A 12,269-nucleotide genomic window follows, 5' to 3' on the forward strand; every position below is an offset into this window, starting at 1 on the left:
AGATTTAGAAATTCAACGTCTAGATAAATATTATGAAAATATTCATATTTACCTGTTCATATAAGAAAATTTAATAATGCAACTAGCAGCAAAGATAAACTCTAATTGATATTGCAAAATTATGACGTAGTGGGGGGGGGGAGGGAGGAGTGTAAATTTTTTATTAGCTTAAAATTATATTTATGAAAACAGTCAAATTTGCGATTCTCCCCATTGGTTACGCGTTTGCGAGGATGAGTCAGCCTAAGATGTTATGTCACTCTGTTTATTTATTTATAATAGACAACACCAGACAATGGATAAAAATACATTAGCAGAATATTTGCATTCTTTAGACCTTAACTCTACGGTTATGGAAAGCGAATGTCCTTATAATTATGACCCAATGAGGAGCGAGAGGAAATGTAGTTTCGACCAACCTTACAGGGAAATAGACGGTTTTTGCAACAATATAAAGTATCCTTTCAGAGGTTCGTCTAATTATCCAGCTCAAAGATTTATTCCGGCTGATTATGGAGATGGTATATATATAGTATAAATAAATACATAATAAAAATAAAGAATAAACAAATAAATAAATAAATAAAAAAATTATAAGCGTATTGACCATAACATAATATATATTTGTTTTATTTTACCTTTATTTGTTATAGGTTTGAATGAACCTAGGAGATCTGTAAAGGGTGAGGAATTACCAAATGCTAGAATTATTAGTAATGCAGTTCTGCAAACTAACCCAAAAAATCATTCAACGGTGACCAATATGATGATGATATTTGGATTATTGATGGATCACGAAGTTGCATTCGCTTCTAGCCCAACAGGTTTTTAAGCGTATAATCATAAAAAAATTTATTTTATTCCATATCAGGATTTATGTTTGGTAATGTAAAATGTTGCAATACCGGAAGTGCTAAACTTCATCCTTTATGTATGAAAATGGATTTTCCTGAAGACGATGCCTTCTTCGGTCAATACAAAGTAACCTGCATGGAGGTGGTTAGATCTTTGCCCGCTATAGATACGGACTGTAGATTAGGTTTTTTAAAATTATAAAATCTTAGGTCCTAGGAATCAAAATAATGACGTCACTTCCTATATTGATGGCTCCCCGATATATGGGTCTACAATAGAAGTGAATAATAGACTTAGAGCTTTTTCTAGGGGTAAAATTTATCAATAATAATTATGTGTTATATAATAATTTTTTTAGGCGAATTAAAAGTTCAACAAAATAGCTTAAATCCAAGGTTAAAAACATTAATGCCTATCGCGAATATATCGACTACAAATCAATGCGAAATGAGACGCAAAGCTGGACCTTACAAATGTTTTGCTGCTGGTAAATTCTATAAATTCACTTATAATTTAATGATGTTCGTAACACAGGAGACGCAAGAGCTAATGAAAATTCTTTATTGATTGTTTTCCATACCTTATTCTTTCGAGAACACAATCGAATTGCACAAAGTTTGCAAAAAATAAATCCTCGCTGGAATGATGAAAGATTGTAAGTAAATATCATTTTATTTTTTTTAGTTTATTATTTATTTTTTATAACAGTGCATAGATTAATAATCAAAAGATCGCAGATTCACTCGAATTAATTTTTCCATTTACACTCGAATTTAAAAATTTATCTATAGTGATATATTATGTTTAGGATAAATATATAACTATGAGCAATTTTTAATTTATATTTTAATTAAATTTAATATTTGATAGATATCAAGAATCTAGAAGAATCTTGATTGCAGAAATTCAACACATATGTTTCAAGGAATTTATACCGATCCTATTGGGTCAAAGTAACTTGGAAAAATTTGGACTCGGACTTAAGAACACTGGATATTTTGTAGGGTATAATCAAGAAGTGGATGCTTCGGTTGATCATGGATTTGTAACGGCAGCTTTTCGATTTGGACATAGTTTGATAAAGTTTAAGCTTAATTTTTTTTTTCCTTTGTAAATTATTTTATAACTGATTATAAAACTTTAGCAAAGACATGTTTAGAATAAACAGCAAAAATGTGCATATGTCTACTCTGAGCCTAAAGACCGATTTTTTTCAACCACAACACGTTTACAGAAATATACCCGAGGGAATGGATCCACTTTTAAGAGGCTTTTTTCATCAACATGCTCAAAATATGGACAATCATATAGTTGAAGATGTTCGTAATCATCTCTTTAAACTTCCCCATGAAAAATATGGTTTATTTAATATTTTTAAATTATCACATTAAATATATTACGGTGGTGTTTGCAATGCAGCATGGCAAGGGCAAATAGTAAAATTTTGGTAGATACAGTAGCTTCGAGTGGTAAATTACGAGAAGGAGGCTATTAGGATTGGTTTTTTCGATAGGGAGAGGGGAATATTTTTACAATACGCCTACCTTTAACGAAAATTATCATAATATCTAAATACAATCATCTGAAACATTATAAGGAATTATAATATAATTTAAAAAATATACTTTTCTAAGAATAGAGAGACCATCTGATTTTAATTATAGTATAACTTAACACCTATTATTCTTGGATAGGAATGGATTTGATTGCATTGAATTACTACGAGGAAGAGAACAAGGGGTCCCCAGCTATAATGAATGGAGAGAATTTTGTGGCTTGCTAAGATATAGGAATTGGGATGATATGAGGAATCACATAATTCCTTCGGCTATTGATGGAATGAGAGCAACATATGAGTAATTATTATGTACAACATATTTAAATTAAACTTTTATGATTGCCTGAAAGCAACCACTATAATATAATTAACAATTTTTTTTGGTTATTCACAAAACTTCCATCACTAAAGATAACTTTCTGCCTGATTTAAATGATTCGAAAATTCATATTAATAAGTTTGAAATAAAATTGTAAGTCACGACAATATTGCAAATGTATTAAAATGTCTAAATTTATATAGGAACGTTGACGACGTAGATATATTTATTGGGGGAGTTGCGGAAATAGTTCTTCGAAAAAATGGCGCAAAAGAGAGTGACGGTATATTGGGTCCTACATTTTCTTGCATAATCGGTAACCAATATAAAAATTTCAGGTATGGTGATAGATTTTGGTATGAAAACGATAATTCTAACATTATTAGTCACGCTTTTACACCAAGTAAAATATTTTATAAAAATCATTGTTGTTTAACAAAATCCTTTTCAATTACTAACAATATTTTAGGACAATTACAAGAAATACGTAAAGTCAGGTTAAGTAGGGTGATTTGCGATAATTCTTATACTATAGACTCGATATCAAGAAACGTGTTCATTAAACCTGATTTCGAGTAGGATTTTTTTTAAATATAAAATAAAATATATATGTACCGGGTGGAGCTAAATAATGATGCTAAACTATGATATAAGCGAATTGGGGTTATAGCAAGTTTATATAATACTTCAGTCTTTAAAATAAATTTTTTACAAATTGCTTTATTCTAAAACACATGTTGTGTAACAAAAATTTGGTGTAAAAAAGACAATTTATTTGTAATTTATTATAGTAATAACTTTACTATTATTATAGGCGAGCTACAAGAGAGAGGGGAGAAAGGAATAATTAACCATCATACAACTTTTATTAGAACTAATCATATTTCATAAATTTCTAACATAAATAATAATATGTTGAGTAATGCTGTACAATATGATGCCAAATATTGTGAAAATGGTAAGCCGGAAATGAGGCAAATAAATTAAATTTTGTTTTATTATAATAATTAAGTTATTAACTAATATCTAAATTTACAAAAAATACCCAACCCCCCCCCCCCCCCAAAAAAAAATAATTAATTAATTAAAATATAATATAATAAATAAAGACAAAGAAGGGATATAATATAAGTTTATAAAGGAATGGATGTTATAATTATAATCTTCGTTATTATATATCTTATTGAATTACATACTAGAAAACAAAAATATAATAATTTGCATAATAATGTAAAATTTAAATTCAATTTTATCTAGAAACCCGGTCGTTTATTGTAGAGATGTTCAAGGAATTGATTTCAGACATTGGCGTGAATAATTAACAGACTTATATATTTTGAAGAAAGTAAGATAAAAATAAAGCACGAACAGATAAACCTTTTACGAATAAAATCACAAATTATGTAACATTTTTATTTTTGCATTGGAATGCGCCAAAAACCGAAAATATATAATTATTGTATATAAATTATTTTGCATTTAAAAAATGTACAGATTTTATAGTCTATCATGTTTTATATTTTCTATATTCAATTTTTTGTACAATAAAATGATTTTCCCATAAATAAGTATTATATGTAATTCTTATGCAAAGATCAAAAGAAAAATGCTTAATTCATACTAAAAGAAAACTTGTTTAAAATAAATAATGTAATAATCACTGATGATAAAAATATAAATTTAAGCTAGATATTCCGAGTAAAACACATCGGAAAATAAAAATAAGATGGGTATAATTGTGTATATGACTTTGATGTGAAATAATTTACATGAATGATTAAGAAGCGAGCATGGAGTATTAGAGTTCAATCAAATAAAAGTACCATGATACAAAATGATGGAGTTCCGATGAAAATCAAAAGAATATAATGAAATAAAATAAAATGAGATGTTGGTTAAGGAAAAGTATCGAGGGGTGAAAATAAGGTGCAAGTAGTTTGGTTTTTTAAATAATGAACAAGTGTATTAAAGAATTTATCTAGAGGCTTGAATGATTCAAAGTCAAACAGGATAAAATCAAGGAACATCTATAAATATGACATGACTAGGATTCATGGCGTTACTGTAAAAAGTAGCTATCACAAAGACTTTTCCAAAAAAATAATGGGCTTTAGCTAATAAATGTTTGGTTTTTAAAATAATGAACAAGTGTATTAAAGAATTTATCTAGAGGCTTGAATGATTCAAAGTCAAGGATAAAATCAAGGAACATCTATAAATACGACATGACTAGGATTCATGGCTATACTGTAAAAAGTAGCTATCTGGCTACAAAGACTTTTCCAAAAAAAATAATGGGCTATAGCTAATAAATTCTAAATGTAGCGAATCTATTTTAGTAGCCTTTTAAAATTATGTCAAATTTTTTTACTTTAAATATGGGTTGTGCTATTAAACACTAACTTAATATTTAAGGCAGTAAAATATAACCTAAGCCTAGATATTTAGTTAATGGATGTCTAAGTCTTTGTGCCCTCTAAGAGATATAACTTTAGTCTTACGAGATATTTCTAGAAAAAATATTGAGTTAGCCGTTTTAAATCGGCTCAAATAGAGGCGTTTACCTTCAGCGACAAAGCGTTTATAGAAGCATGGAAAGCATTGCTTCCCTTCTTTTTTCTTAAAAATTTCTAAATAAAATTAATATATTTTTCCGCATATTTTTTTTAAAAATTGCAATATCTTTATATCTTAGTACTAATATAAAAATCTAATGTTTTGTGATTTATTAGTGCTTATAAATAAATTAGTGCAAGGTACATATTATATTTTAGTTGTTTAACTCGTTTGGGAGATAGTTTAAACGTAAATGCATTATTTAAAAAAATCAAAGAAAGAAAATTATGTAAGCACTCTCGATTGAGCAGATTTTTTAAAAATGACTAACTCAAAATTCTAGCCAGAAAAATATTGCACAAGCCTCAAGATGTTGCTAATAAATATCTAATCTATAAGGCATCTATGACCAAAATTTTTAGGCTTGAGTAACTAGCCAAGATATTGAGTTAGCCGTTTTTAAAATCCAAATCAAATCGAGCCGTTTAATAACACTACTAGCACTGATTATCTTGGTATACTTATATAAAATATATTATTGGTACATACTAATTCATCAATCAATATTTCCAGCCAATAACAGAAACTAATTATGCGAAAAAATAAAAATTATAACAGTACGCATTGGGTCTTGAATATCGGGAGATTGCGAATCTAAAAATTACATAAAAATACATTTAGATTTCATCAAAATTATTTTAATTTTTGGTTCAAATTATATTATATTTTGAATCGAGTTATATTTTTAAAAATTTGATACAAATCTGATACTCATATTTACACAGCCCTAAGATCATTAAGCAAAATATATGCATAAATATTACCTATTATTTCTTTTTAACGTATTTTAAATTATGAGACTCGATGCCACTAGTAGCTTTGATATATATTTTAGTAGCGTTACTATTAAAATAGTCAAATAGATGGGCGGCCTTTTTAAAAAATGTTATTTCAATACCAAAATAAGAAAAAAATGATCACTGTAAAATTACGAACGATTACAATGAAGATTTATTTTCCCTCAAGCGTTATGATTGAGTGATTGTTTCGTAAAGCAATACTATGCACTTTTACACATGGAAATATAAAAGGTAAATAGGTTTAATACTAATTATAGTATCTATGGGTAGTCACCTTTAATTTATTTTATTAAATTTATTACAATTTTTTTAATGTAAAAATTTTATTACAATATTAAATGCGCCAATAATATGGTTTAATCATAGATCCTTTGGATATTTTCCCGTACATGGAAATACAAAATTAAGATGGAGAGTTTAATCAATTTAATAAAATAAAAGTTAATTTTCGTGTTGATATCAATATTAAAGTACCTTATCCCTCATCCATGCCACTTATTCAATAATTATCAATATTTTTTGAGTCTAATCATTATTATTTTTAAAAGTTTTAGTTGAATAAAATTATAATGTCAATATCAGGGAAATGATAGACTTACGCCAAATGGCTTATTAGCAATAAATAAAAGCTATATTTTTTCTTATTTATACGCATTTTCCGAATCGATAAAAAGTTACTAAGTGGTCAAGAAAATGGATGTATAAATAATATCGTAAACGAATTCAATTACCTCAGAATTTATTGCCATCTTTTCAGTAATGTTATATATCATTTTTTTTAAATTTTGGTCACTCCAAGTAATTATAGTTGTTTATAAAATAAAAATAAGATGGCAATGAATTAGGAAATTTAGAATGATTGAGAAAATAATAAATATAAAGAAATACATTTTAAATTATATTGTATGTTTTATTTTAAAGGTTACTTGGAAACATTAAAGTTTTTACCTTGTGATGACTTATTCTTTAAAATTGACACACAACAATCCCTAGCAAGCTTCAAATCTACAAACAATTGCTCATTTTTTATATAAATTTTTTTATTGAATTTATGTTGAAATTTATAAATTTATCTTTTGATATTTTTTTTAATAAAGAGAGTTTAGAAAAATAAATTACTCTTAATGAACTCCCATAATCTTCTTAATTAATTTGCCTACCATTTGGAAAATATTTATAACAATTTCTAAAAGACTTCTTGAGATTTTCTTATGGTTCTTCAGGGTTTCTAGAATTACTTCAAACTGGTCAAATTATGTATTTTGGCAAAATTTTTGCCATTTAAATATTCATTATGAATTTTAACATTTTATTAAAACTTATTTGGCGGCAATTTTTTTTATATTAAAAAATGATATTCATGTTATATACTAAATTATTAATATAGTCATTTTTGAGTTGATGATTTAAAAAAAAGATTAATTTAGATTTTAAAAAAATTTCCAAATTTATTTTTAGAAATTGGGAAAAATTGTACAAGCAATACAAATTAATCTAAAGTAAACGTAATAATTGGTTAGATTATATGGTGTTGTAATGAAATGTATATAAAAATGGTATGATTAAAAAATATATCTTTATTCTATATATTTATTTATAATATGCTTAAAATAAGATAAATAAAAAGAGATAGGCATAAAAACTAGACAAATACAATCAACTAAAATACTTTTAGTAAAATTATCAACATTTGTGATTAATCTTTAAAATCAATAACTTTAACCATGGGATCCAGAATTGTTAATATAATGTTTTTATATTTCCATCATCATATTTAAATAGCGGATACATTTGCTAGCAAAATGAAGCTCCATAGTTAGCATACACCATAATCGGGGTATTGTGAAATGTGGCAACACTTTGCATCATTACCCATTCAGTATTCTTATTTACCTTTTCTATTATATACTGTTGTACATCACTTTCACATGTATTTTGACCTTAAGCATAATCTAATATATTTTTTTTTCTGGACCATATGTGATCTAATCAAACCATAGGAGTCTTGTTTTCCTGTAAACAGATCTAATTATTTTTAAAAAAAAATAAAATGTTACTATCTAAAAATCAATCATGCTTTAAAAAAAAGAATGTTCTGAATATAGGATATAATCATTAAAATTTAAGGTAAAGAAAGAAACAAAACCATATCCTATGAATATTAGTATAAAAAAATACAACTATAATTTATAAAATATTAACCTATATAATCAGGTAAATTTTCTGGTTCAATTGTTTCCATCTGTGATGGAACAGTTAGCACACTTCCTATATTTTGGGGGACTTTCTTTTTTACTGACACTAAATTTTAGAAGCATATTTTCTCTAAATATTGGTAGTTGGATTATAAAAATGTTTAAATGTATTTTAAATGTATGTTGAATGATTTTAATGAATGTGTCATCTATAGCTTTAAATATTTAAAAAAGTAAATTAATCATGATTTTTAAGAATTACAATTAACTGTAAATAATTATAATTAACTGTAAATAATTACAATTTTTTAACTTTGAGCCTGAGTGTACAAAGTCTACCTCTACTAGGTCCCTTGAAGATTCTTCAAAAGGTTTAAAGAAGATTTTTTTATTATCTAATTAAAAAGGTTTATAAATTTGTCTATATCAACAATATACCTTTGGTAAGAACTAAGAACTATTGCGAACATCATCAAAAAATATTGGGCAATTAACTTCGTTTTTTAAACTTCGGAACTTTTTATCGATTCGGAAAATGCGTATAAATAAGAAAAAATGTATCTTTTATTTCTTGCTAATACGCCATTTGGCGTAGGTCTATCATCTCTCACAATATCAACCCAGTGAAGGGAATAGAAATCGCTATTTTTTAAAAGGTTGAAGAATGTTGGATGAGTGCATTAAAGAAAGCAAGTCAAAGGGAGGATCTAAATTCTATTTTAGAAAGGATTCTACTTTAATATTTATATTTTCATAAAAGTATAAAAGGAGGGGAAATTGATTTCAATTCAAAATTAGTAAAAAATATATGTTTCTTTTTCTCACTATGGCTAAGTTTATAAATATTCTTACTTTTTTTATGTGCAAAAAGAATGTACCTGCAATTAAATGTTTTAAAATTACAAATAAATATATTAAAATTGAAGCAAAGTTATATATTAAATAAAGTTGAAATTGAAATAATTGTTCACAAAAATGTGTTTCTACATAAAAAATCGGTCATATCGGATAGATAATAACTATACCCTTTTATATTAATATATATTATAGTTGATTAGATTTAATATAGATAACTAATAATCTAAATTAAATATGATAATATTTCTTTAATAGAAGTCATGTTATACTCATTCATGCATAATTTTAATATTTATTATAATTGATAAGCATAACGGAAGAATTTATATGACAAAGCTGATAGAACCTACATATGTCATTTTTAATTTAATTCATTGTACTTTTGATATAACGATTTAGCTATTTAAAATATGTTATCAATGTTTCACTTAATATTAAACTTATTTATAAAAATTATGTTTTTTAAAAAAGATATGACTTCCAAATAAATATTCTAATTTTAATCAAATTAATATTTTCAAGTTGCTAAAAGATGTCACATATTATAATTAAACACTATTATTCACCTTATGTAAAGTGAATTAAAATTGGGTATTTCATTTTAGGGTAAAACATTATATATTTTAGAAAAGGGAAAGAAATAATACTTATAAACAAACGAAATTAGTGATAAACATAAAAGTATCACATAAATTATTAACTACATATTAAGACGTCTAGAATGGTAAGAGGTTTTAATCAATACAAATCAAAACAAATTCGGACTAAAATTTTATTTAAAGTTTAGCCTCATTATGCATGATCATCGCAATCAATATACAAAAATAAATTCTTACGTCATTGCATATGCAGAAAAGTTAAGGAATGAATTAGCTTTTTAATGTAAAATTATCATATTTTAGTCTTAAATTTATTTTTAAGAAGTCAATGATAATTTGAAAGCCTATATCATAATTTGTTTGTATATTTTTAATTAATAATTTATATATTTTATCAATTAATAATTTATATAAAGTTAGCCAATATCATTAGTAAGAAAAATGAAAATCTTCTTATCTGTATAAAATTTTATTACATTTTATAAAAATATTTTAATTATAATTTAATCCAAGGAAATTGTCGTTAGCATCGCTGATTTATATTGCTATTATTCTATAAATAGATTATAAAAAAGAATAAAAATATGTACTCTAACCCATATCTCTCAAACTAATTAACCCTAAACCATATCTATGACCTTAAATTTTACCCCGTGCTTCATATATTTTTTTAATTTAAAATATATTTCATATAAATATGAATCTTATGTTAAAAATTCCTGAATTGGGCCATTCTCGCATTGTATCATAATCATCACCCCCCAACTAGAGACTAAAGGGACTGCTCAAAGGTTGGAATGGGATCAGGGTTGAACATTGAAGACTCTTTCTTTGATTCGGACCAGGGTCTAGCTTTAAAAGACAACTCGACTGTGGCCCAATGCAAAAATTAAATATCTAAATATGCTCAATAATCATTTTGTTTCAGCAAAATGTCATCATCTAGGATTTTATCCCCCCCCCCGACCTTTGGTAGAAGTGCATGTTTATAAAAACGAGGAGTGATCATTCATAGTGTTTATTATAGGTTCAAATGGCTAAAAATGTAATCGAACAATCTTTGTAAATCGCACTTTAAAAAATTATAAATGATATTTCAATATTTAATTTAACGTGACTTGTCATCAATCTCCACATTTTAGGAAAGCTCCTATAAATTTAAATTTAAAAAAAAGCAATGCGTTTGTATACCCCTTCTTTTTATATGCGAAAACATTATGCTAGGAAAGAACTTTATGCTAATAGTATTATATTACCTATGAAATTAAAACAAGAAGTGAGTTATAAAGTAGAGAAATCTCATAAAAGTTTAATTTTTTTTATAAAAACTAAATGTTTTATAATAATTATACAGGTGTATCTTGCTTGCAAGAGATATTTAATCTGCTAGCTTGTTTAAAGAAAAATGATTTTTCTCAAGAATATTGTGACATAGAAATTAAAGGTTTCCAAACATGTTATGATGACCATAAAGTAATTTTTAAAAAAATATAAAACTTCTACATATCTTTTAAGAACACCTTAGCCAAACAAAAAATTGAAAATGAAAATATAATAGCCTTGTCTGGAAAAACTCGATATCCCACCAAACAATTAAATAAATTATTAAGGAAATATTTGGTTTGAATATATTTTTATATATCTTTCTATGTACTTAGTTAAGGATTATAAATATAAAATTTGTCAGATGCTATGTAATCAATATTATTTTGTGCATATAATTAGTTGAATAACTTAATAATTATTTTAAGTCAGAAATATTTTGTATATAAAACTTTACTACTTATCCTAACCCTTAAAGTTAAAAAAAAAATAACAAAATGTAAAGTCTGGAACTGAGACAATTCTATGAGTCATAACCCATTTTAAATTTAGCATGAACTTTTCTGAAACTGGTTTTTAAAAGATGCTTTTAATTTTTATATATTGTTTAAATGTTGTGTTATTTATATTATCGACCTGAAAATTCAACAAACTAACAGCTATTAACCATTACCATTATTATTTATAGAACCTAAACCATCAAAATGTTTGTCACTTGAACCAGAAATAAACTCTAAATAGTCAATATGAACAGCTTCATCCTTTTGATGCCATAATATTTTAAAAAGGATTATCTAACAAATTTGATATATAGATCACACTTTTTAAAATTGTAGAAATTAGATTTTTTAAAAATATCAATGCCTAATCTATTTCTTATTTTTAATTTTTGACCCATTAACTCTGTAGTTTTAGTTTTAAATTTATTTTAGCCTTTTTTTAAATTAGGGTGATTCCATGTCAAATCGACCAAAAAACGAGATTTTCTGCTGACCTTCTCAAAAATGAATGAAACTTGGCATGTTAGTTATTTATGTTGTAAATATTAATAAAATCAAAATTTTTACAGTGCTAGCTCAATCAGATCCAAAGATATAAGCCTTCAAAGTTGAAAATCGCGAAGTGCATTATTTCATTAAATCTTGT

The 12,269-nt window shown here is 25.8% G+C and overlaps 2 protein-coding genes across 2 annotated transcripts; both read left to right on the forward strand.

Annotated features, from left to right (window-relative positions):
• Positions 1-295: 295 nt before the first annotated feature.
• LOC135927034 (chorion peroxidase-like) lies at positions 296-3,311 on the forward strand. The gene is made up of 10 exons (XM_065462970.1): positions 296-521; positions 654-824; positions 872-1,030; positions 1,065-1,166; positions 1,214-1,342; positions 1,390-1,510; positions 1,726-1,938; positions 2,550-2,711; positions 2,936-3,135; positions 3,202-3,311. The coding sequence occupies exons 1-10, from the start codon at positions 296-298 to the stop codon at positions 3,309-3,311; spliced, it is 1,593 nt and encodes a 530-aa protein (XP_065319042.1).
• Positions 3,312-11,015: 7,704 nt separating this feature from the next.
• LOC135927506 (uncharacterized) lies at positions 11,016-11,913 on the forward strand. Its single transcript, XM_065463523.1, has 4 exons — positions 11,016-11,107; positions 11,155-11,273; positions 11,316-11,420; positions 11,812-11,913. The coding sequence occupies exons 1-4, from the start codon at positions 11,059-11,061 to the stop codon at positions 11,851-11,853; spliced, it is 315 nt and encodes a 104-aa protein (XP_065319595.1). The 5' UTR covers positions 11,016-11,058; the 3' UTR covers positions 11,854-11,913.
• The last annotated feature ends 356 nt before the right edge of the window (positions 11,914-12,269 follow it).

This window comes from Gordionus sp. m RMFG-2023, chromosome 3 (assembly GCF_954871325.1).
Source record: "Gordionus sp. m RMFG-2023 chromosome 3, tfGorSpeb1-WG-v2, whole genome shotgun sequence".
Classification (NCBI taxonomy): Eukaryota; Metazoa; Nematomorpha; class Gordioida; order Chordodea; family Parachordodidae; genus Gordionus; species Gordionus sp. m RMFG-2023.

Coding starts and splice junctions, on each gene's coding strand:
- LOC135927034 (XM_065462970.1), top strand. CDS start 296: ATGGATAAAAATACATTAGCAGAATATTTGCATTCTTTAGACCTTAAC. Junction 1,511..1,725: donor CGCTGGAATGATGAAAGATT/GTAAGTAAATAT, acceptor AATATTTGATAG/ATATCAAGAATCTAGAAGAA. Junction 3,136..3,201: donor TAGTCACGCTTTTACACCAA/GTAAAATATTTT, acceptor ACAATATTTTAG/GACAATTACAAGAAATACGT.
- LOC135927506 (XM_065463523.1), top strand. CDS start 11,059: ATGAAATTAAAACAAGAAGTGAGTTATAAAGTAGAGAAATCTCATAAA. Junction 11,108..11,154: donor AGTAGAGAAATCTCATAAAA/GTTTAATTTTTT, acceptor ATAATTATACAG/GTGTATCTTGCTTGCAAGAG. Junction 11,274..11,315: donor CATGTTATGATGACCATAAA/GTAATTTTTAAA, acceptor ATATCTTTTAAG/AACACCTTAGCCAAACAAAA.